Source organism: Lates calcarifer, unplaced genomic scaffold (genome assembly GCF_001640805.2).
Source record: "Lates calcarifer isolate ASB-BC8 unplaced genomic scaffold, TLL_Latcal_v3 _unitig_1963_quiver_745, whole genome shotgun sequence".
NCBI lineage: Eukaryota > Metazoa > Chordata > Actinopteri > Centropomidae > Lates > Lates calcarifer.
This window is the reverse complement of record NW_026115881.1, coordinates 51,868-72,185: the sequence shown is the minus strand read 5'-3', so window position 1 is coordinate 72,185 and position 20,318 is coordinate 51,868. Positions and strand designations below refer to the sequence as shown.

At 49.5% G+C, this 20,318-nt stretch overlaps 4 protein-coding genes across 7 annotated transcripts in view; 3 read left to right on the top strand and 1 right to left on the bottom strand.

Annotated features, from left to right (window-relative positions):
* The first annotated feature begins 40 nt into the window (after positions 1–40).
* LOC108891450 (NEDD8 ultimate buster 1) lies at positions 41–5,604 on the top strand. Of its 3 annotated transcripts, none has more exons than XM_018688560.2 (15): positions 41–201; positions 1,065–1,186; positions 1,257–1,424; positions 1,825–1,892; positions 1,967–2,031; positions 2,131–2,298; positions 2,592–2,680; positions 2,775–2,881; positions 3,052–3,238; positions 3,336–3,443; positions 3,518–3,670; positions 3,761–3,907; positions 4,408–4,488; positions 4,588–4,792; positions 4,882–5,604. In XM_018688560.2, exons 2-15 carry the CDS (start codon positions 1,070–1,072, stop codon positions 5,022–5,024), a joined length of 1,806 nt encoding a protein of 601 aa, XP_018544076.1. In that variant the 5' UTR covers positions 41–201; positions 1,065–1,069; the 3' UTR covers positions 5,025–5,604. The 3 variants fall into 3 exon arrangements, with proteins under 3 accessions (XP_018544076.1, XP_018544075.1, XP_018544074.1); XM_018688559.2 differs by having other exon boundaries at positions 1,257–1,436; positions 4,588–4,783; XM_018688558.2 differs by having other exon boundaries at positions 1,257–1,436.
* Positions 5,605–5,739: 135 nt separating this feature from the next.
* LOC108891452 (uncharacterized) lies at positions 5,740–7,917 on the bottom strand. The gene is made up of 4 exons (XM_018688562.2): positions 7,780–7,917; positions 7,035–7,226; positions 6,520–6,730; positions 5,740–6,399 (listed from the first exon to the last, which is right to left on the bottom strand). The coding sequence occupies exons 1-4, from the start codon at positions 7,838–7,840 to the stop codon at positions 5,973–5,975; spliced, it is 891 nt and encodes a 296-aa protein (XP_018544078.2). The 5' UTR covers positions 7,841–7,917; the 3' UTR covers positions 5,740–5,972.
* Positions 7,809–20,211, top strand: xylb (xylulokinase homolog (H. influenzae)). Of its 2 annotated transcripts, XM_018688561.2 has the most exons (20): positions 7,809–7,905; positions 9,165–9,335; positions 9,746–9,828; positions 9,923–9,992; positions 10,228–10,308; positions 10,809–10,895; positions 10,983–11,111; positions 11,232–11,297; positions 11,380–11,452; positions 11,535–11,653; positions 11,727–11,808; positions 12,199–12,239; positions 12,320–12,435; positions 12,893–13,008; positions 13,167–13,240; positions 13,323–13,419; positions 13,534–13,592; positions 14,016–14,103; positions 15,823–15,917; positions 19,884–20,211. In XM_018688561.2, the coding sequence occupies exons 2-20, from the start codon at positions 9,282–9,284 to the stop codon at positions 19,950–19,952; spliced, it is 1,599 nt and encodes a 532-aa protein (XP_018544077.1). In that variant the 5' UTR covers positions 7,809–7,905; positions 9,165–9,281; the 3' UTR covers positions 19,953–20,211. The 2 variants fall into 2 exon arrangements, with proteins under 2 accessions (XP_018544077.1, XP_050923692.1); XM_051067735.1 differs by lacking the exon at positions 7,809–7,905 and having other exon boundaries at positions 9,317–9,439.
* Positions 19,884–20,318, top strand: part of acvr2ba (activin A receptor type 2Ba) — a 47,867-nt gene continuing 47,432 nt past the window's right edge. Inside the window, exon 1 of the mRNA XM_018688563.2 lies at positions 19,884–20,011. The gene's annotated coding sequence lies outside the window, so the exon portion shown is untranslated. The remainder of the gene's footprint in view (positions 20,012–20,318) is intronic.

Here is a 20,318-nt window from a genome sequence, read left to right as displayed (position 1 = left end):
GTCAGACGTCGGTTACGTTAAACCGGATCGTGAAACGTGCTCGAAGTGAGACCTCCTCTTCTCTGTCGTCACCTCCTTCCCGGAAACGACAAACCCACAACAACAACATCACGGAGCTGAAGAAGCAGCAGACGGTTACCGGAGCTTTTACAGACGTTTCACAGCGCGGAGCTGTTTGTCCCCGTGTCCTCTGACATCCAGGTAACTCACAGGAACATTGAACATCGGTGGACTGAAGGAGGACGAACAGAAACCATCTGTGTTTGAAGCTAGCAGCTAAGTTTGACCTGGCAGCAGATGTTCGTCTGAATCAGACTAACTGCGTTTCACTGGCGCTGAACCTGCTGCTGTGGTTAACAACTGTTTATTCAAGTCTCCGCTTCCTTCACTCAGTGTCAGTGATCATCGTAGTTCTCTGTGGTTCACTGTCTGTTGGGATGAAGCTTCGTCAAACCTCAGAAATCAAACATTCACTGTTTTCTGGAGCGAAGCTGATTTTAACTACACTGGGTCCTACATCTCCCACAATGCATCTGACAACCTTTCACCTTTAAAACTGACCTGACCTATGTTCATTTTCTGCTACGTTACACTACATTTATACTCTTTACTGCACTTCTTTTATCTGATAGATACAGTTACTCACATAAATCAACTGATCAATAAACATCTCTATATATCTCTACCAGACTCCATAGAGAAAAACAGGGATTTAACCAGGAGCTGCTGGAATACCACTGCCTCCATCTGTTAGTGTGTCTGTGTTACTGTGTGAAGTAAAAGTACCACACAGTAACACAGACACACTAACAGATGGAGGCAGTGGTATTCCAGCAGCTCCTGGTTAAATCCCTGTTTTTCTCTATGGAGTCTGGTGGTGATACCGTCCTTGCTCCAAAGGTTCTCTCTTAAAGAGACACAGGGATCAGCAGCTCTGGATCCTTTTAGTGCAGCTGGTTAAAGTTCAGCAGTAGTGACTCAGCAGGAAATAAAAAGCAGGGGAATTCCACCAGCAACCACTTTCACTTTCTCCTTCATCCTCCTGCTCTCTGGTTGTTTTTCAGAGACGATGGCGGAGCAGAACACGGAGGCGAAGCTGAAGAAGCTGCTGAAGCAGGAGAAGATCCAGCTGTGGAACCCCCCGTACACCGACGAGGACAACCAGCCGGGACAGCCGCACATACAGGTGAGCTCACACCTTCTGCTGTATCATCGCTGCACACGCTGCTCTGCTAACTGTGTTTCTCTAACATCAGGAGCTGGCGGAGCGCTACGCCCCCCAGCTGGGTCTGTCGGTGACGGAGGTGGGGGGCGCTCTGGAGTCCATCAGAGCTCAGACGGTGAAGAGAGGGAAAGGAAACAAGACGTACAGAGAGACCAACGTGGCCACGCTGGAGCTGCTGCTGCCCAGAGACAGCAGGAAGGTAGACGCACAGGTGAAAGACAGGTGACTGACCGGAGGAAGACAGGTGACTGACCGGAGAAAGACAGGAGACTGACAGGAGGAAGACAGGTGACTGACCGGAGAAAGACAGGTGACTGACAGGAGGAAGACAGGTGACTGACAGGAGACTGACCGGAGAAAGACAGGAGACTGACAGGAGGAAGACAGGTGACTGACCGGAGAAAGACAGGTGAAAGACAGGTGACTGACAGGAGACTGACCGGAGAAAGACAAGTGACTGACCGGAGAAAGACAGGTGACTGACCGGAGAAAGACAGGTGACAGACTGACAGCTTCTTCTTCTTCTTCGTCCTCTGTCTCCACCTGTTACCTGAGCCTCACCTGTGACAGCACAAGAGCTGACGTGTGTTTGTTTTCAGGATCCAAAGTCGAAGAAGAGCTTCCTGGAGACGAGGCTGGACGTGTCGGTTCAGGAGGTGGTGGACAGGTACGCTCACTCTGGTCTCTGCAGCTCTCGTGTCCTTTCTCCTCTCACACTCTTTGTTGGTGTCTCTGCTGCAGGATCGGAGACGAGTACGGCCTCAGGTACATCAAACTGATCCTGAACGGGAAAACTCTGTCTGTAGGTGAGTTCACACGTCCTGCAGGTGAAGCGCTGGAACACACAGCTGGTCCTCAAATCAGTGAGTGGATGGACAGGAACCTGAGTGTTTTGTTTGTCTCAGACCAGCGTCTGGACGAGCAGGGCGTGAAGAACCACAGTAAGGTGATGGTGCTGAAGGTGAGCGACGCCGAGCTGAAGCAGCAGATGAGCGAGGAGGAGCAGAAGAAGAAGGAGCAGAACGAGAGTCTCCAGAGGACCCAGAAAGGTTTCCAGATCCTGTCAGAGAGAGGTACTCCAGACCTGGTCTGTGTGTGGTCTCCAGCCATTATTTCCACTGTTAAAGGGTGTGATCAGAAAGTTCTGAGACACCTCTGCAGTCTGGTCTTTAGTCTTTAAAGGCGTCAGTCACGTTCTCCTCTCAGACCATCTCCATCCTCTTAATCCCTCTTTACTGTTTCCTGACTGATGTTAAGCTGCTGTGGAGGTGACTCTACACTTCCTGCTGATTTTTCCACAGTAAAAGTCTCTGCTCTTTATGCTAAGCTAAGCTAACCTGTGCTCCATGTCTCTGCTGTTTGTCAGACGGCAGCGAGGACCCTGACACCACGCCGTTCCTGGAGATCGCAGACCAGAAGGGAAACCCTCTGAAGATCCCCCACCAGGAGAGGAAGGTGGGAGGAAGAAGAACCAATCACTGAGCAGCTGATTTAGGTTTTACTCACTGATGATGACTCATCAGAGTGTGTGTGTGTGTGTGTGTGTCAGGCTCTGATCCTGGCCATGGGTTTCCATGAGAAAGGTCGCTCTCTGATGAAGAGGAAGCAGTACGACAACGCTCTGTGTCACCTGCTGCAGGCCGACCAGCAGTTCAGGTACGCGCTCCTGACCTCACCTCTGACATCAGCAGGTGTCAGAGGTCACCGAGCTGCAGATACTTCCTGTTTTTTCCTCCACATAGGAACATCTGTGGAGCAGCTGGAGTCTGTTCAGCAGCAGTAGAACATGACGACGCGCTGTGTAAATGTGTGTGTGTGTGTTTCAGTAAGTGCGACTCGGCGCTGCTCAGCTCGGTGGATAACTACGCCGTCCTGCAGCTGGACATCGTGTGGTGTTACCGAGCTCTGGAGGCTCTGTCGTGTCTGGACGACGGCCGGAGTCGGCTGCAGAGAGCCGAGGACTGCTTCCTGCAGTGTTACGGAGAACAGCAGCAGAGGCTGCTCATGATCAAGGTGACACATCCACTGACCTGTCCTGATCAGATGCTCCTCTGTGTGTGAATCAAACGGTTCATGGTGTGTGTGTGTGTGTGTGTGTGTGTGTTGTCAGGGTAACACAGGCAGAGAGGAGGTGTTGTTCCTGCGGCTCTACCTCCTGCAGAGTCTCCTCTCCTTCCTCGAGGGAAACGACTCTCAGGCCCGGCAGCAGCTGTCCAAGGTGAGTTCAGTGTGTCAGGTGTGAGAGGAGCTGCTGCAGCTGACAGACACCTGACGTGGTTGTTGTGTGTTCAGGTGGAGTCTCTGTACAGCCGTCTGTGTCTGGACTCAGAGAAAATGGCTCAGCTGATGACTCTGGGTTTCACTGAAAGAGAGGCCCGGCTCGGACTCAGAGCCTGTCAGGGAGACCTGCAGGAGGCCGCCTTCCACATCAGCAGCCGCAGACAGGTGACGCTCCGTCTCTGCTTCGTCCTGGACCTGATGTGGGTCCAGATCTCTGCGCTCGCTGGGTTTAACTTTGTGACCATGTGTTTGTAGGAGAGAGAGGAGCTGAAGCAGAGGGAGAGGCAGAAGAGGAGGAGGAGGATGGAGGACATCACCGTCCTCACAGAGCTGGGATTCTCCAGGAGAGACGCCGCCAGAGCTCTGCACCGCGCTGACGGAGACGTCAACAGAGCCTGCCAGGTCAGACCCCCACAGATTACCTGAGATTACAGCTGAAAATACTGCAGATACTCCTGAGATTACAGCTGAAAATACTGCAGATACTCCCTGAGATTACAGCTGAAAATACTGCAGATACTCCCTGAGATTACAGCTGAAAATACTGCAGATACTCCCTGAGATTACAGCTGAAAATACTGCAGATACTCCCTGAGATTACATCTGAAAATACTGCAGATACTCCCTGAGATTACAGCTGAAAATACTGCAGATACTCCCTGAGATTACAGCTGAAAATACTGCAGATACTCCCTGAGATTACATCTGAAAATACTGCAGATACTCCCTGAGATTACAGCTGAAAATACTGCAGATACTCCCTGAGATTACACCTGAAAATACTGCAGATACTCCCTGAGATTACAGCTGAAAATACTGCAGATACTCCCTGAGATTACACTAACAGTAAACGATCTGCTGCCTCTTCACTGACTCGTTCCTCTGATGCTGTTCTGTCTCAGATCCTCCAGGACTCCAGTCAGGCTGCTCAGGCCACCAACAACAACACAGAGGGAGGGTGGAGTCCAGAGAAGGTGGAGCAGGTACAGCACCTAAGTCAATGTGTTCTACTGAGTCCAGCTCAGACAGCACAGGTGGAGCACAGGTGGAGCAGCTGAGGTTTTCTCTCTGTGTCTCCTCAGTTGTTGTACCTGGGTTTCGAGCGCGAGGCGTCTGAGGAGGCTCTCCGACTGACGGGTGGAGACGTCCAGTCGGCCACTCAGCTGCTGCTGGACAACCAGGGCGTCCTGTCCCCGCCCTCCACCTCCACCTCCACCCCCACCTCCTCCTCCACCTCCCCCTCCTCAGAGGAGCCCACCACCTCCTCCAACTCCACAGGTGAGACAGGTGAGACAGGTGAGACAGGTGAGACAGGTGTCAGAGCCTCAGGTGGACAGAGTGTGTGTGGATGAGCTGAAGGCTGTTTGCTGTTGCAGAGGACGAGGAGCTGGTGAGCGAGGTGCTGGAGGACATCTCTCACCACGAGGAGGATTATCTCGACCTGACGCTGGAGGAGGAGAGCGAGCTCATCGACACCATCAAGACCTACCTGAGCCGAGGGTCCACACACACCGTGTGACGCACACACACACACACACTTCACCTGTCCTCTGTTGTTCAGTCTTTGAGGTGCAGGCTCAGTAAAGTGCCAAAGCAGAGAGGACTTCCCCTCAGAGTCAGGTTTCCTCTTCATCACCGTCCTCACACAGAAACACGAGTGGAAAACGTCTAATTATTCTTTTCAGATTTTTATCAGCGGAGATAAAACTTTACTTTGAAAACGTGTCTAAAAGTGAAGCTGCTCACTTTTCATTTCTGATACTGACAAGTTGATTTAGGTTCAAAAGGTTTTAAACATGAAAAATGTTCCGTTTGAGAAAAGCAGCTCACTCATGTACGGAGGCTTTAAGATGCAAAACTAACGCAGAATTTAATTTGTAATCATTTAAATTTCTCTAAATGAAATCATCAGTTGGAGGCCTCAGCTCTCTTCAGGTTTGACTGTTTGATTGATGAACCAAAGGAAGCTGCTGCTTTAAACCGAGTTGTTCTGACCACAGTCGTCCTGTGTTGTGTTTGTGAGCAGCAGCTAAACGTTGGTCTGGAGTCGAGTTTCCATGTGTCTCATGTTGATGGAGCCAATAAAGAAAATGAAGGTTTGGGTTGAGTTTTTTTGTGTGAAACGTCGAGTCCTGAACCTGAACCTGGTTCTGCTGCTATAGACCTCAGTGCATCAGGGGATTTCCCATGATGCACTGAGGTCTGTGCTCTCTCTCTCATACAGACACACAGACTTTATTTTCATGATTCTTTATTTCTTTAGTGAATCTTTAAACATGAAATGTTTCCTGGTTCACACTGATCTGATCTGATCTGATCTGAGCCGACGACTCGTTTCCTGTGAACGAGCGACTTCACCTCAGTCCCCGACGTCAGAGAAGGAGCAGGTGATCAGGTAAAACTGAGACCAGGACCAGGACCAGGACCCAGGAGACAGGAACGTCATTTATTTCCCCTTCAGTTAAGCTCAGAAGGACGAGTACATCCCCAGCCTCCTGGCGGCCTCAGAGATCCTCGGGGTCTTCCTGTTGGGGAACGGGTAGTAGTCCTGGTTGTGGTGGACCCCTGAGGACGAGCCCACCCCCCCTACGCTCAGCTGCCTGGTGAACCTGAGGCCCGGGGCCGAGAACTTCCTGGATCCCCTCCTCACTGAAGCACTGGTTTTTACATCTGTAGACCGGCTCTCCTTCAGGTCTTCCTGTGAGCCGGCGGCCGAGGCGACGGGGGTGGAGCTTCCCTCAGAGCTGGTCAGGGAGCCGGGGGCCGAGCTCTCCTGAGAATCCTCAGGAGGATCTGCTCTGGACCCCCCTGCTCGGAGGTCTTCTTCTGTGGTGCTGTTGAAGGAGCTGCAGGGAGACGTTCCTCTGGACTCCGAGGACGAAGACGACGGACGCCTGTAAATAAACCAGAGAGGAGGAGCTGACGGAGGCTGAGAACTTCACCTGTCTGAGCTGCAGTCAGGTGAGTCACACCTGCAGCACAGGTGAAACCCTCCTGTAGCATCACTAACTCACCTGGACGAACTGTGGACGCTGCTGTTTGTCTCCGGGGAGGAGCCCGGGAGCTGGACGCTGACGCCGGGGCAGGAGCGCCGGTGGAGGCCCAGGTGGAGGTGCCAGGGGTCAAAGGTCGACGGGTCGGGGTCGAAGGTCGGGGCCGGAGGCGGTGACGTCAAACCCTGAGTGACGGGGATGATGCTGATGGCGTCTGACAGCTCCTCTGACACTGCAGAGAAAAACGATCGATCCAATCAAAGCTGCAGATTATTGATTATTAGACAAACGTCTACCGTGCTTTTATTGTGAAATCTGCAACAGGAAGTGTGTGTTCCGTGTCGGTTAGCTTGTCGTGTTCCTGAACAGAGAAACAAACGCATTTTACGAAGTTTCAAACCGACATCTAATCGGGTGAACTGCGGGTTTCTCTCAACACACTCCACCGCCTCCTGCTTTTATTTCGAAAACCAATCCGTTTCCGGTCTGACTGACTCTCAAAGCGGCGGCACGAGACAGGTAAACAAACCTCTCACCTCTCCGGAACAGAAGCACCTGAGTGTGTCTCCTCTGTCTGTCTCTGCTGCTCCGGTACTGTTCTCTGAGCAGAGAGATGTCCATGTTCCTCCTGCTCTCCTCTTCCTCTCCTCCTCCTCTTCCTCCTCCCCCTGTTTCCTCCTCCTGCTCCTCCTCCTCCTCTCTGACCAGCTGCTCCTTCTTCCTGATCCCTGCAGGAGACACCACACTCAGATCAGATCAACACATTCAAACATTTTTAACCTTTTAATCATCCTCATTTTTAAAAACCAAAGGAAAAAAGAAAAACTGATGAAAAGTTGTGACTGAATAAAATAAAGATCCTCAGCTGCTCAGTTTAAACTCTGATGTCCACACTCAGTCTCTCAGTTTTCACTGTGGACAGGAAAATGATCCAGACCGTTCAGACCTGAGACCACCTGGTTCACGTCCAACAAAAACTGTAAACTGTAAAGTTTTTCCTGGAGAGATTTCAGGTCTTTGTTCTGTGTTCAGGTTTCCCACCTGAGCTCAGTGACAGGTGAGTAACTGATCACCTGTGGGTGTGTCAGGTGAGCAGTCGAGGGAGGACGTCTGGAGGACTGAGATTCATCCATCGATCTAAAAGCATCAGTGCATCAAACACCTTGTTACAAACCAGCTGATGTGATATTTACCTGAGTCACCTGTTCACTAACACTGTCTCTGCTCACAAACATCCTGACTGTGTGTGTGTGTGTGTGTGTGTGTGTGTGTGCGTTTTACCCTGCAGCAGCTCTCCACTGGGACTCTCACAGCAGCAGCAGGAGCAGGAGGAGCAGGACATCCTGTTGGCATCAGCAGCGACACACCTGCTGCAGGTGTTTCAGTGAACCCAGCTGTCAGCAGACGGTGCGTTTAAAACCCGTCAGGAAGCTCCGACAAGACAAAACCTGCTCCTACAGTCGATCAGAGCAGATCCAGACGGAGTGAAACCTGTACAGGAGGAACTAACTCACACACACACACACACACACGGCAGCGTATTATTCTCTGACTTTGATTGGTGTGTAAACAGTGAAGGACAATGTGCTGCGTTGACCTTCCTGTTCACACAATCACATCAGCTTGTTTGACCTGAGGGAAGAACAAACAGACGCTCACTGTTCACTGTTCACACTGAGAGGACGGACACTGGAATACAGACTGACTGACTGACTGACTGACTGAGAGACTGACTGACTGACTGACTGAGAGACTGGACTGACTGACTGACTGGACTGAGAGACTGACTGAGAGACTGACTGACTGACTGACTGACTGACTGAGAGACTGACTGACTGACTGACTGACTGACTGAGAGACTGACTGACTGACTGACTGGACTGACTGAGAGACTGACTGAGAGACTGACTGAGAGACTGACTGACTGACTGAGAGACTGACTGACTGACTGACTGAGAGACTGACTGACTGGAGAGACTGACTGACTGGACTGAGAGACTGACTGACTGACTGACTGGACTGACTGAGAGACTGACTGACTGAGAGACTGACTGGACTGACTGACTGACTGACTGACTGGACTGACTGACTGAGAGACTGACTGACTGGAGAGACTGACTGACTGACTGACTGACTGACTGAGAGACTGACTGACTGACTGAGAGACTGACTGACTGACTGGACTGACTGACTGAGACTGAGGAGACTGACTGACTGACTGACTGAGGACTGAGACTGACTGACTGACTGACTGACTGACTGGAGACGACTGACTGACTGAGACTGACTGACTGACTGGACTGAGAGACTGACTGACTGACTGATGACTGACTGACTGACTGACTGACTGGACTGACTGACTGACTGACTGAGAGACTGACTGAGAGACTGACTGACTGACTGACTGACTGACTGAGAGACTGACTGACTGAGAGACTGACTGAGAGACTGAGAGACTGACTGAGAGACTGACTGAGGACTGACTGAGAGACTGAGAGACTGACTGACTGACTGACTGACTGACTGACTGACTGACTGAGGGGACGTCTACACTCCAGTACATCCCAGTTTAAATCAGGTCAGACCAGTTCATTCCTCCATTCTCCAGTTTTAACTCTTTTTTATTTTTTATTTATTTCATGCTCTTATTTTGTATGTTCCCGCAGACTTCCTTTGCCCCTCTGCGCAGGCTCAGAACGTGACGTCAGAGCGTGTGTGTCTCTTTAAATCTTTACCCGCCCCCCCTCCTCGGTGTGCGTGTCAGTGACCGGTGTGTTCTCCTCATGGCGGCCGCTCAGGACTCGTTCTACCTGGGCTTCGACTTCAGCACGCAGCAGGTAAACAGCGTCTCACCTGTCCGACATCCGCCTGCCACGTGACGTGCTTTACGTCGAGTAGTGGCGGAAGAAGCAGCGCGCGCGCGAGAGAGAAAGAGTTTAAAGTGAGTCGGTCTGAGTCCTGGACTCTGGTGGACTCTGGACCCGGTACTGACTGAGGACGTGTTAGAAACTCGATCAGACTGTGAGCGGAGTCTGGTTCACCACTGTAAACCAGAGTCCCGGTCCAGGGTCCTAGTCCAGGTTCAGTGGTAGCCGTCTGATTTGTGTGTCCAGAGTTTTCTCTCCTCAGTGGATCCTGGTCCAGGTTTACTCTGGTCTCTGGTCTGAGGTTTGTACAGAGGAGGGTTTCATGTCTGTATTAACTCCCCCCCCCCCCCCCCCCCCCCCCCCACTGTGTGTCCCTGAAGCTGAAGGTGGTGGCGATTGATGGAGACCTGAACGTGGTCCATCAGAACCACGTCCTGTTTGACTCGGAGCTGCCTGAGTTCAGGTGACGGTGACAACTGTGCTTTTATTTTGGTAAGTGTGTTCTCCATGTTGTTGAGGTATTTTATTGTGAAGGCCTGTGTTCCTGGTGTCTGCAGGACTCAGGGGGGGGTCCAGCTCCACGCCGACAGACTGACCGTCACCTCTCCTGTTCTGATGTGGGTCAAGGTGAGACTCAGTCCCCGTCATGATGATGGAGGAGTTTTCTCTTCATCACTAACTCCTCAGTTTAGGTATTAACTCACTGAGGGGGGGTCAGCTGACCTCTGACCTTTGACCCCTGACAACTCATATTTTCTGGCTCAGCAGGTTTGAACAAAACAACAAAACCTCGTTCAGTGTCTCCACCCGCCGTGAAACGAACGCACCCTGTGATTGGTCGTTTGTTTGTGTCTGTCCTCAGGCTCTGGACCTGCTGTTGGACAAGATGAGGAGGGCGGAGTTTGACTTCTCCAGAGTCAGAGCGCTGTCAGGCAGCGGCCAGGTGAGACACCTTCACACCTGAGGGAGAGAGACAGCATCACCTGATGTTACAACTTTACCTGTTTTACTAACTGAACTTTGTTTCATTAAATCCACAGAAAAGTGAATGGAGTTTGGTGGAGAGATGCTCATTTTTCTTCCTCATTAGTTCAGTATATTCATGAGTGAAAATATTCAGCCTCATTAATCACATGATGCTCCATCACTGTGTGTTGAAGCAGATCCAGACTCTGATTTATATTTCAGGAACATTTTTAACGTCTGAAGAACAGAGTTTGAGTAATGTGCAGATCTGGTGTTGTTTGTGGTGCGTTCAGGGACATTAGGCCACGTAGCATAGCCGACACTCCACCTTCACCTGCTGCTACAAACTGAACCTTGTTTCTCATCTTTAGCAGCAGAGTGTAAAAACATATGAACAGACTCCAGTAAAATTTAGAGAAAAGTGAATGGAGTTTGGTGGAGAAACAGCATCTGAACATTTGACTGCGTCTCTCTCAGCAACATGGCAGCGTGTACTGGAGAAGAGGAGCGTCTGAGACTCTGAACCAGCTCGACCCGGACCAGAGTCTGTACCAGCAGCTGCAGGTCTGTGTGTGTGTGTGTGTGTGTGTGTGTGTGTGTGTTAATATGAGATGTGCTGGTGTGTGTTGACGTGCTCTGTTGTGTTGACAGGGCAGCTTCTCGGTGTCGGACTCTCCGGTGTGGATGGACTCCAGCAGCAGTCAGCAGTGTCAGGACCTGCAGGCAGCAGCAGGAGGAGCTCTGAGACTGGCAGAGATCACCGGATCCAGAGCCTACGAGGTCCCCCTGTCTGTCCCCCTGTCTGTCCCCCTATCTGTCTCTCTGTCTGTCTCCCTGTCTGTGTATCAGAGAAGTCCTTGACAGGAGATTTAAAGGATGAATCCGTGTGTTTTTCCGCAGCGTTTCACAGGAAACCAGATCGCCAAACTGCGGCAGAACCGGCCGGAGGAGTTCCAGGACACTGAGGTCAGCCTCCAGAGCATCACTGTGACCTTTGACCCCAGCACGTCGCTGCATGTTTCTGATGGGCTGATGTGTTTGGTTTCAGAGGATCTCACTGGTCAGCAGTTTTGCGGCGTCTCTCTTCCTCGGCGGTTACGCTGCCATCGACTACAGCGACGGTACCAACCAGACTTCACTCGTTTATTTTGACATCGATCAGAGAATCTTTCTGATTGATGAACTGGTCGATCGATTGTTCAGGTTCGGGGATGAATCTGCTGGACATCAGGAGCAGAACCTGGTCTGAGATCTGCCTGGAAGCCACCGCTCCACATCTGGACCGACTGCTGGGAGCTCCACTGCCCCCCACATCCGTCCTGGTAAGACTGGTCCACACTGGTCTGTACTGGTCTGTACTGGACTCAGGTGTGACTGCTCCTCTCTGTCCTGCAGGGTCCTGTCTCCTCCTACTTTGTGCGTCGATGTGGTTTCTCTGAGAGCTGCAGAGTGGTGGCTTTCACTGGAGACAACCCAGGTCAGATACTGAGATTTAATGAATGAACCATCACTGTTCTCAGAGCAGAGAAATAATGAACGAAACCGTCTGAGACCAGTTTGTTTTTAAGCTGCAGATAGACAGACGGACAGACTCACAGGACATGAATCTGCTGTAGTTCTGTTAAATGAACACATGGTGGTGCTGTTGTTCTGTCAGATGAAGTCAGTTTTCCTTCTCAAACATCTGATTCTCAGCTGCAGAAAGTTCAGAAAGATCTTTACTACAGACGTCTGTCCACTCTAAACTAAAACACAGTCTCATTAAAGGAGTGTGTGAACAGCAGCAGAGTCTCATCCTTCATCTGTCGTAGAGTTTGTGTTGAAGAGAAACAGAAGATAAAACCTGTTTCCTGTCTCTGTGTCTCAGCGTCTCTGGCAGGAATGAGGCTGCAGCAGGGAGACATCGCTGTGAGTTCACACCCACACACACTCTTTAAATCTGTGTGTTATCCACTGTCAACACTGTGTGTGTGTGTGTGTGTGTGCAGGTGAGTCTGGGGACCAGTGATACAGTCTTCCTGTGGATCCAGCAGCCTCGCCCGGCTCTGGAGGGTCACGTCTTCTGTAACCCTGTCGACTGGCAGGAGTACATGGCTCTGCTGTGGTACACACACACACACACACACACACACACACACACACACACACACACACACACAGAGCTGAGAAATAAAAACACAGGAGGTCGTCCAGCAGCTGGTTAGCTTAGCTTAGCTTAGCATAAAGACTGGAAACAGGGGGAACAGCTAGCCTAGCTGTGTTTATCTCTGTCAGTGAGAAGGTGAGGAGAGCTGGAGGAAGAAAAGAGAAAGAAAGAAAGAGAGGGAGGGACAGATGGATGAGAGAGAGAGGTGGACTCAGATGAATGGTTTCACCTGCAGGCTGACCCCCCCCCCCCAACCGGTTTATTGATTCACTCTTTCAACACCACAGAGGAAGAAGCTGCAGCCTCAGGATCAGTTTCCTCCTCTGCTCCTGTTTGTCTCAGAGTAACTAAGTACTTTTACTCGAGTACCGACACGTCAGAGCTGAGTGAAACTCCTCACCTGTTTCATCCTCAGCTTTAAGAACGGCTCTCTGACCAGGGAACGTGTCAGGAACGAGTGCACCGGAGGATCATGGGAAGTTTTCTCGGCCGCTCTGAGGGAAACGCCGCTCGGAAACAACGGAAACATCGGTGAAGCTCAACTTCCTTTTCCTTCTTCCTTCCTTTTCTTTCCTCTTCCTTCCTTCTTTACCTCCTCTCCCATCACTTTTTCTTCCTTCCCTCCTCCCCTCCTTTCCTTCCCTCCTCCCCCCTCCCTCCCTCTCACTGCTTCCTCTCTGTGTTTCCAGGCTTTTATTTTGACACCATGGAGATCACTCCTCCTGCAGTGGGAGTTCATCGCTTCGACCCGGACGACACCGAGGTCAGACTCTAACCTCCATCTCCTACCTGTCTCACCTGCCTCCCCCTGGTCTCACCTGTCCCCTCTGGTCCTGGTCCTGCAGGTGTCCTCAGTCAGTCCTCAGGTGGAGGTCCGGGCTCTGGTGGAGGGTCAGTTTCTGTCCAGGAGGCTCCATGCTGAGAGGCTGGGATACTCCATCAGTAAGAACACGTTGCTCTCCTGTCCTTTACCTGGGTCCAGGTCATGTGACACACATCCACCTGATGTGATGAGGTGTTCAAACAGGTGTGAGCTCTGACTGTCGGTGCTTTCAGTTCCAGGAACCAGAGTGCTGGCCACAGGAGGAGCTTCATCTAATAAAGAGATTCTGCAGGTGAGTCTACCTGACTTTACCTGACCTCACCTGTCCTCACCTGTCCTTACCTGTCATCACCTGTCCTCACCTGTCCTCACCTGACCTCATCTGTCCTTACCTGTCCTCACCTGTCCTCACCTGACCTCATCTGTCCTCACCTGTCCTCACCTGTCATCACCTGTCCTCACCTGTCCTCACCTGTCCTCATTCTGAAACGTTGTGTTCACTGCCTCCTGTACATGTAGAGTTTTATCAGTGGCTCTGTGCTGAGGAGTCTGAGGACTCACCTGAGGCCTGTTCCTTTAATCGATCCGTTCCTTTCAGAACCTTTTGACTCTTTGATCTGCTGAAGTTTCCCGTCGCTCCGCTCTCTGTTCGGTTGATGAATTGTTGATGTGGAGCAGATTCACAGAGGAAATCCTCCTCGTCTGTGTGTGTCAGGTTCTGTCTGATGTGTTCAACGCTCCGGTCTACACCATCGATCTGTCCAACTCCACCTGTCTGGGATCAGCCTACAGAGCTCTGCACGGTAACACACTCACAGTACTACCACTGATATTACTGATACTACAACAGTACTGCAGCTCAGCTTCTGTCTTAATCATATCTCCAGATTATTGTGATTTTAAAAAAAGGAAAGAAGGAAAATTTAGTGAAAGAGGTGAAAGAAAGAGATGGAACAAAGAAAAGAAAAGAGCCCCTGAAGCTGATCCCTGATCAGTCTCCTCTCTGAGAGTCTGAGGTGGAAGCTCTCGTCTCCAAACGCTGCAGACCATCCAGGTAAACGGAGCATCAGCGAGTCTTCAGATGAGGAACATGAAGAGGCAGAGGTGACGTCCGTCCTCGGCTGATTCCTCACCGAGCGTCCGTCTCCGAGCTGCAGCTTCATTATCTACAGAAAAGACATAACGCAATCCTCCTGATGTTCATAAGCAGTGCTCATTCATTCAGCAGCCTCCAGGGGGTGAGGAGGGTGAGGGGGGTGAGGGGGGGTGAGGATGCTTTCATGTTGCATTAGTGCTGCAATCCTTTCCTCAGAGTTACAGAGAGAGAGGGCGTCTGTCTGTCTGTCTGTCTGCTGCTCGTCCAGGTTCAGACAGACGGACACTTTAATACGAGGACGAGGTCACTGCAGCAGAAACCAACAACCAGTGCTCTGCTGTCGGGGGTTTGATCCCCGGCTCCACGGCTCCTCCATCACCTTCGACTTTGAAACAGTCTGTACAGAGATGGAAGAGAAAGATGTGGAAAGAAGAAAAGAAAGACGATGAAGGAAGGAAAGACAGAGTGAAAAATAAAAACACTTGTTAGGAAAAGAAGAAAGAGAATCATTATTCTGTGAGCTTTTATTTTGAAATGACAGACTGACAGAGTTTACAGAGGGAACGAGGGAATAAAGAGAGAGAGAAGAAACAAACACAGGATGAATAACAGAAACTGGACTTGAACCTGTGAACAGTCGTCACCTTTTTCTGCTGCTGCACACGATCAGTAAAACTCATCTGGTCCTCAGGTTATAACACACACACACACACACACACACACACACACACACAGCAGAGACTGTGACTGTGGATCAGTGTAAATACCACAACATGAATATGGATGTGTTGACAGTCGACAAGGCCACGACTGTATGAATACATTTAGAGAGAGAGTGTGTGTGTGTGTGTGTGTGTGTGTGTGTGTGTGTGTGTCCTCTGTTGTGTGAGAAGGTCGGGATGAAAACAGTTTGACTCTGCAGGTCACTTTGCCCCTTGGTAGCAAATTACACACAGGGCATCATGGGAAAAAAAAGAAACAAACCGCTGTGTGTGTCAGTCCCATGATCCTTTGCAGGGGTGAGGTCATGACACTGAGTCCTCAGAGACAGCCTGTGTGTGTGTGTGTGTGTATATTCTAATGATTTCTGATTGGCTGACAGCTCACATTGGTTAACGACTTGTAGACGCTAATTAGCTATCAGCCTCTAAATCTGACCTCTGATTGGTTAATGATGACCTCTTGACTCTAATTGGTTACCAGATTTAAACTTGACCTGTGAGTGATTAACAACCACCTGGACTCTGATTGGTTAATGACTGTAACTGGCTCTCTGATTGGTTAACAACTCTAACTGGCTCTCTGATTGGTTAATGACTGTAACTGGCTCTCTGATTGGTTAATGACTCTAACTGGCTCTCTGATTGGTTAACGACTCTAACTGGCTCTGTGATTGGTTAATGACTCTGTGATTCTGTGTTTTCAGGCCTGGTTGCAGAATCTGGAGTTTCCTTCTTTGACGTGGTGAAGAAAGCACCTGAACCACGACTTGTCGCCACACCACATCCTACAGCACAGGAGGTACACACACACACACACACACACACACACACACACTCACACTCTGTTCCTCAGCAGTATAATTAGCATTTATTAAATTAGTCACTGTGTGTGTATGTGTGTGTTTTACTGGTTTATGGAGCCACATATTTCCCCGCGGTACTTCCTCCCACACACACACACACACACACACACACACACACACACTCATGTCTTGGCGTTTTGCTGGGCTCATCACTCTGAGGCTGTGTAGTGTTGTGTGTGTGGGTGGAGATGACAGTGTTAATGACAGAGACCTGTGGGCTGCAGTTCTGCTGCTTCAAAAACCAGTGAAGTGACTTCGGTCTGAGTTTCAGACGAGAACACACCGAGTCAGACCAACAGACTCAGAACCTGACCATGTCTGACCTTACAAACTGACTCCTGACAGACTGCTCTGCAGCTTTCCACTGCATCACCTGATCTTCTTCCTCAGCTGCTGGCTCAGAGAGTAAATGTACTTAGTTACTTTTGTCCAGTTCCTTGAGAAGGCGTCGGCCTGGATGGATTGATCTGTTGGACCTGTATTATTGCTGCTCTGCATCATGTCAAACTGTACACGCACTAAGTCACAGCTAAACACTAGTGTCGTCTCGTCTGAGTCTCCTCCAGTCTCAGTCTCAGAGTCTCAGTCTCAAAGTCTCAGTCTCAGAGTCTCAGAGTCTCAGTCTCAGTCTCAGTCTCAGAGTCTCAGTCTCAGAGTCTCAGAGTCTCAGTCTCAGTCTCAGAGTCTCAGTCTCAGAGTCTCAGAGTCTCAGTCTCAGAGTCTCAGAGTCTCAGTCTCAGTCTCAGAGTCTCAGAGTCTCAGTCTCAGAGTCTCAGTCTCAGTCTCAGTCTCAGTCTCAGAGTCTCAGTCTCAGTCTCAGAGTCTCAGTCTCAGTCTCAGTCTCAGTCTCAGAGTCTCAGTCTCAGTCTCAGAGTCTCAGTCTCAGTCTCAGTCTCAGTCTCAGAGTCTCAGTCTCAGTCTCAGAGTCTCAGTCTCAGTCTCAGTCTCAGAGTCTCAGTCTCAGTCTCAGTCTCAGTCTCAGTCTCAGTCTCAGTTCAGTCTCAGAGTCTCAGTTCAGTCTCAGTCTCAGAGTCTCAGAGTCTCAGTCTCAGTCTCAGAGTCTCAGGTCTCAGTCTGTCTGTTCTTGTTAGTTCGTTCAGAGTTGAACCATCAAGTCCTGACAGTCGTCTGTGTTTTAGTGCCTGGCTCTGTGTCAGTGTGTGTGAGACAGACACACACTGAAACAAGTACACAAACACATACACATGCAGGGAAACACATTTAAACACGCATGGCTGCAAATACACACAATCACACACACACACACACACACACACACACACACACACACTGCCCTACTTTCATGACTCACTGCCTCTTCATTAAATGGCTTGTTCCCTTATGGAACAGCAGTGAAGAAAATTACATGACAGGCCTGTCACACACACACACACACACACACACACACTCACACACACACAGGTCACATGGGGACAGAGGAGACTCAGGAAGGAGATTGCAGTGAAGCCTGTTAGAGAGAGAGAGAGAGAGAGAGAGAGACCTTTACAACCAGCTGTGTCTTCCTCCTCCTCATGTGTCCTCTCTTTAGTCTTTACCTGCTGTCCCTGTCTCAGGTTCTGGATCAGGTCTTTAGACTCACCTGGCTCTGGTACCTGGAGTCGGAGCAGACTAAATTAAACTAAAGCTGTAGTTTAATGATGTCATGAGGCAGTGTGGGATCATGGGAGTTGTTGTCTTCATCTCCTCCTGCTCAGGATCCTGCAGTTTGTCCGTTCTGGGCTCCTGTAGAAACATGGCCGACTGTGAGGACAGAAACTGCTCCTTCTTAGTGAACAACACAACACTGATGAGGTTTAGGAGATTATACACCAATAAAACCACACTGCACCTTTAATAACTGATGATTAACACAGGTCCTGCTGTTTGTAGTTTTAATGCTCAGACGTACAGAGCCACAGAGGAAAAAATGTACTTCTTGTACCTGAGAAAGTTTTCTTACAAAGCTTTGTGTGAAGTTGTGTGAAGTGTTTTCCCTCCAACTCTTTGTATAAACTCAGATGAAACCTTGAAAGACCAACAACAACTCTAAGACTTCTATCTCTGATGTGGTCGGACAAACATGAAGCAGGTCTCTGTCTCTGTCTCTGCTCAACGCTGTAAATTAAAGGAGCAGTTTGTCAATATTTAAACATAAATCCTCCTCTTCCCTGAGCTCACGTTCATTTAAATGGGTCTCAGCAGAAAACAGAAGCTCCTGTGTTAGAAGGAATGAGACGTAGTTCACACAGTCAGCGTCAGGAGTCTCCTGGATTCAGGTCATGTTTGTTTCTTCAGTCTAATTTTAGTCTCCTGCTCTCTCTGAGTCTGCTCCTTTTTCATTTGGACTTTTCTTCATCACAATTTTACATTTTCATATCAGTGCGTCTCTTCCATCTGTCTGCTGCTGAAACGTGCTGAATAAAAAGCAGCGCTTCATTCCCAAGATAAGAGGAGAGAGAAGAGAAAAACAATTCAGGGAAGAAAAAACTGAATCATGAAGAAAAAAACCAAGGGAGGAGGAGAGGAGGAAGAGGAGGAAGAGGAAACTGATTCTCAGTGACAGGAACAGAGTTGTCCTCTGACTCAGAGCAGCGAGGTGATGAAGGAATGGGATGATAAAGGAGATGAAGGTCGGACGAGTGGTGATGGAGTCTCACTGTCTTTTTTATTTTTGTTCTGTCAATCACTCCTCAGCCTCCCGGGGGGGGGGGGGTCACTGTAATTATTTGAAACTGTCTGCTCCTCCTCACCTGCTGACCTCCACCGTCTGCTGATAAACACTCAGATTTTTCTTCTTCTGTTGTTTAATGCGTGACGAGTCTCAGCTTCCTGTGAGTTCACTGGAACATCCTCATGTTCTCTGCTTGTTATTTGACGTCGTACGAACAGAAACAGGTTGGGACCATGTGACCACGAGGCCGTGACTTTAACGTGTCAGACTCTCGTCTGTCTTTAGATTCACAGTCACACTCTGCTGATGCTTTTCTGCAGTCGTGTGTTTACTGGAGCGAGAAACTCACACACTGTTGAGCATCAACCAAGGTCCAGTTCTCTTCTTCTCTTATGATAATTACAGTACGATGTCTCACACACACACACACACACACACACACACACACACACACACACACACACACACACACACACACACACACACACACAGCAGCCTCGTGTTAATGGAACCCTCTCAAACACACACACTCTGTGGTTCCATGTTATTCTAATGTAGCTGTATGTTTACTGAAGTGATGTTCTCTCATGTTCATCCTCCATAATTAAACAGCACAGCTCATGAATGAATAATGAGCTCTGCTAAAACACCTAGTCCATGAACACACACACACACACTCACACACTCACACACTCAGGCTCTGAAGGTGCAGCTCTGATTAGATGCTGGTGAATGAATATTCTCTCTATACTTCCCTGTGCTGTAAAACAGGATATTAAATATGAACCAGCAGCACAACATGACGGAGGCTGAGTCTCAGCAGAGCGACACGGAGCAGCAACACTCGTCTGTAGGTTTCCATCTGTACCGTGGACGGTTTTTAAATCTCTGTTTTTAATGGAGTTTGTCTCCTGTTTGATCCTGAAACATCACGGTCGCCTCCTGCCACAAAAACTAATTCAATGTTAAACCATGTTTTCTGCACCTGATCCAAAACCTGACTGTCAGAGCTGTAGCTGTGATTAAAGGTGGAACGTCCGGTGAGAGAGCAGTAACCACGTTCACCTTCACATCAGTAAATACTGCTTTAACTAACTCCACTTCCTCCCTGTCTGAGTCTGAACCTGGAAGAACAAGCTCCACACACACTTCAGCTCAGTCAGCGTTTCCAACCAGAGACACCAACACAGACAGGATGCTCACGATTTCTACCTGTGTGTGTGTGTTCCAGGTGTACAACCACATGTTGAAGCGATACGCCCGATTGGAGGACAGAGTCCTGCAGAAGAGCAGCACCTGAACCTGAGCCGCCACAACCAATCAGAGCTGTCGATGGAAATCAGACGAGGTTTAGAGGAAGTAAATTCTGAGAGAATCGTCTTTATCTGAGGTTCAGTTCTAATGAATCAGAGCTGATGGTGACAATAACTGACTGACAGTTTAAAACAGTGATCGCACTAACATGGATGTAAAGAACCTGAGAAGTGGATCATGTTAGATAATGTTAAATGGTATTTTAATGTAGAATTGTTTTAATAAAGTAAATCATCAAATGAAAACCACTGTGGTTCTTCACGTAACGTCTCCGTCGTATTTATCCTGAGCTTCTCCTGCAGGAGGAGCTCTGCTGTAAAATACCTCCTCTCAGCTTCTGTCTCCTCCCACA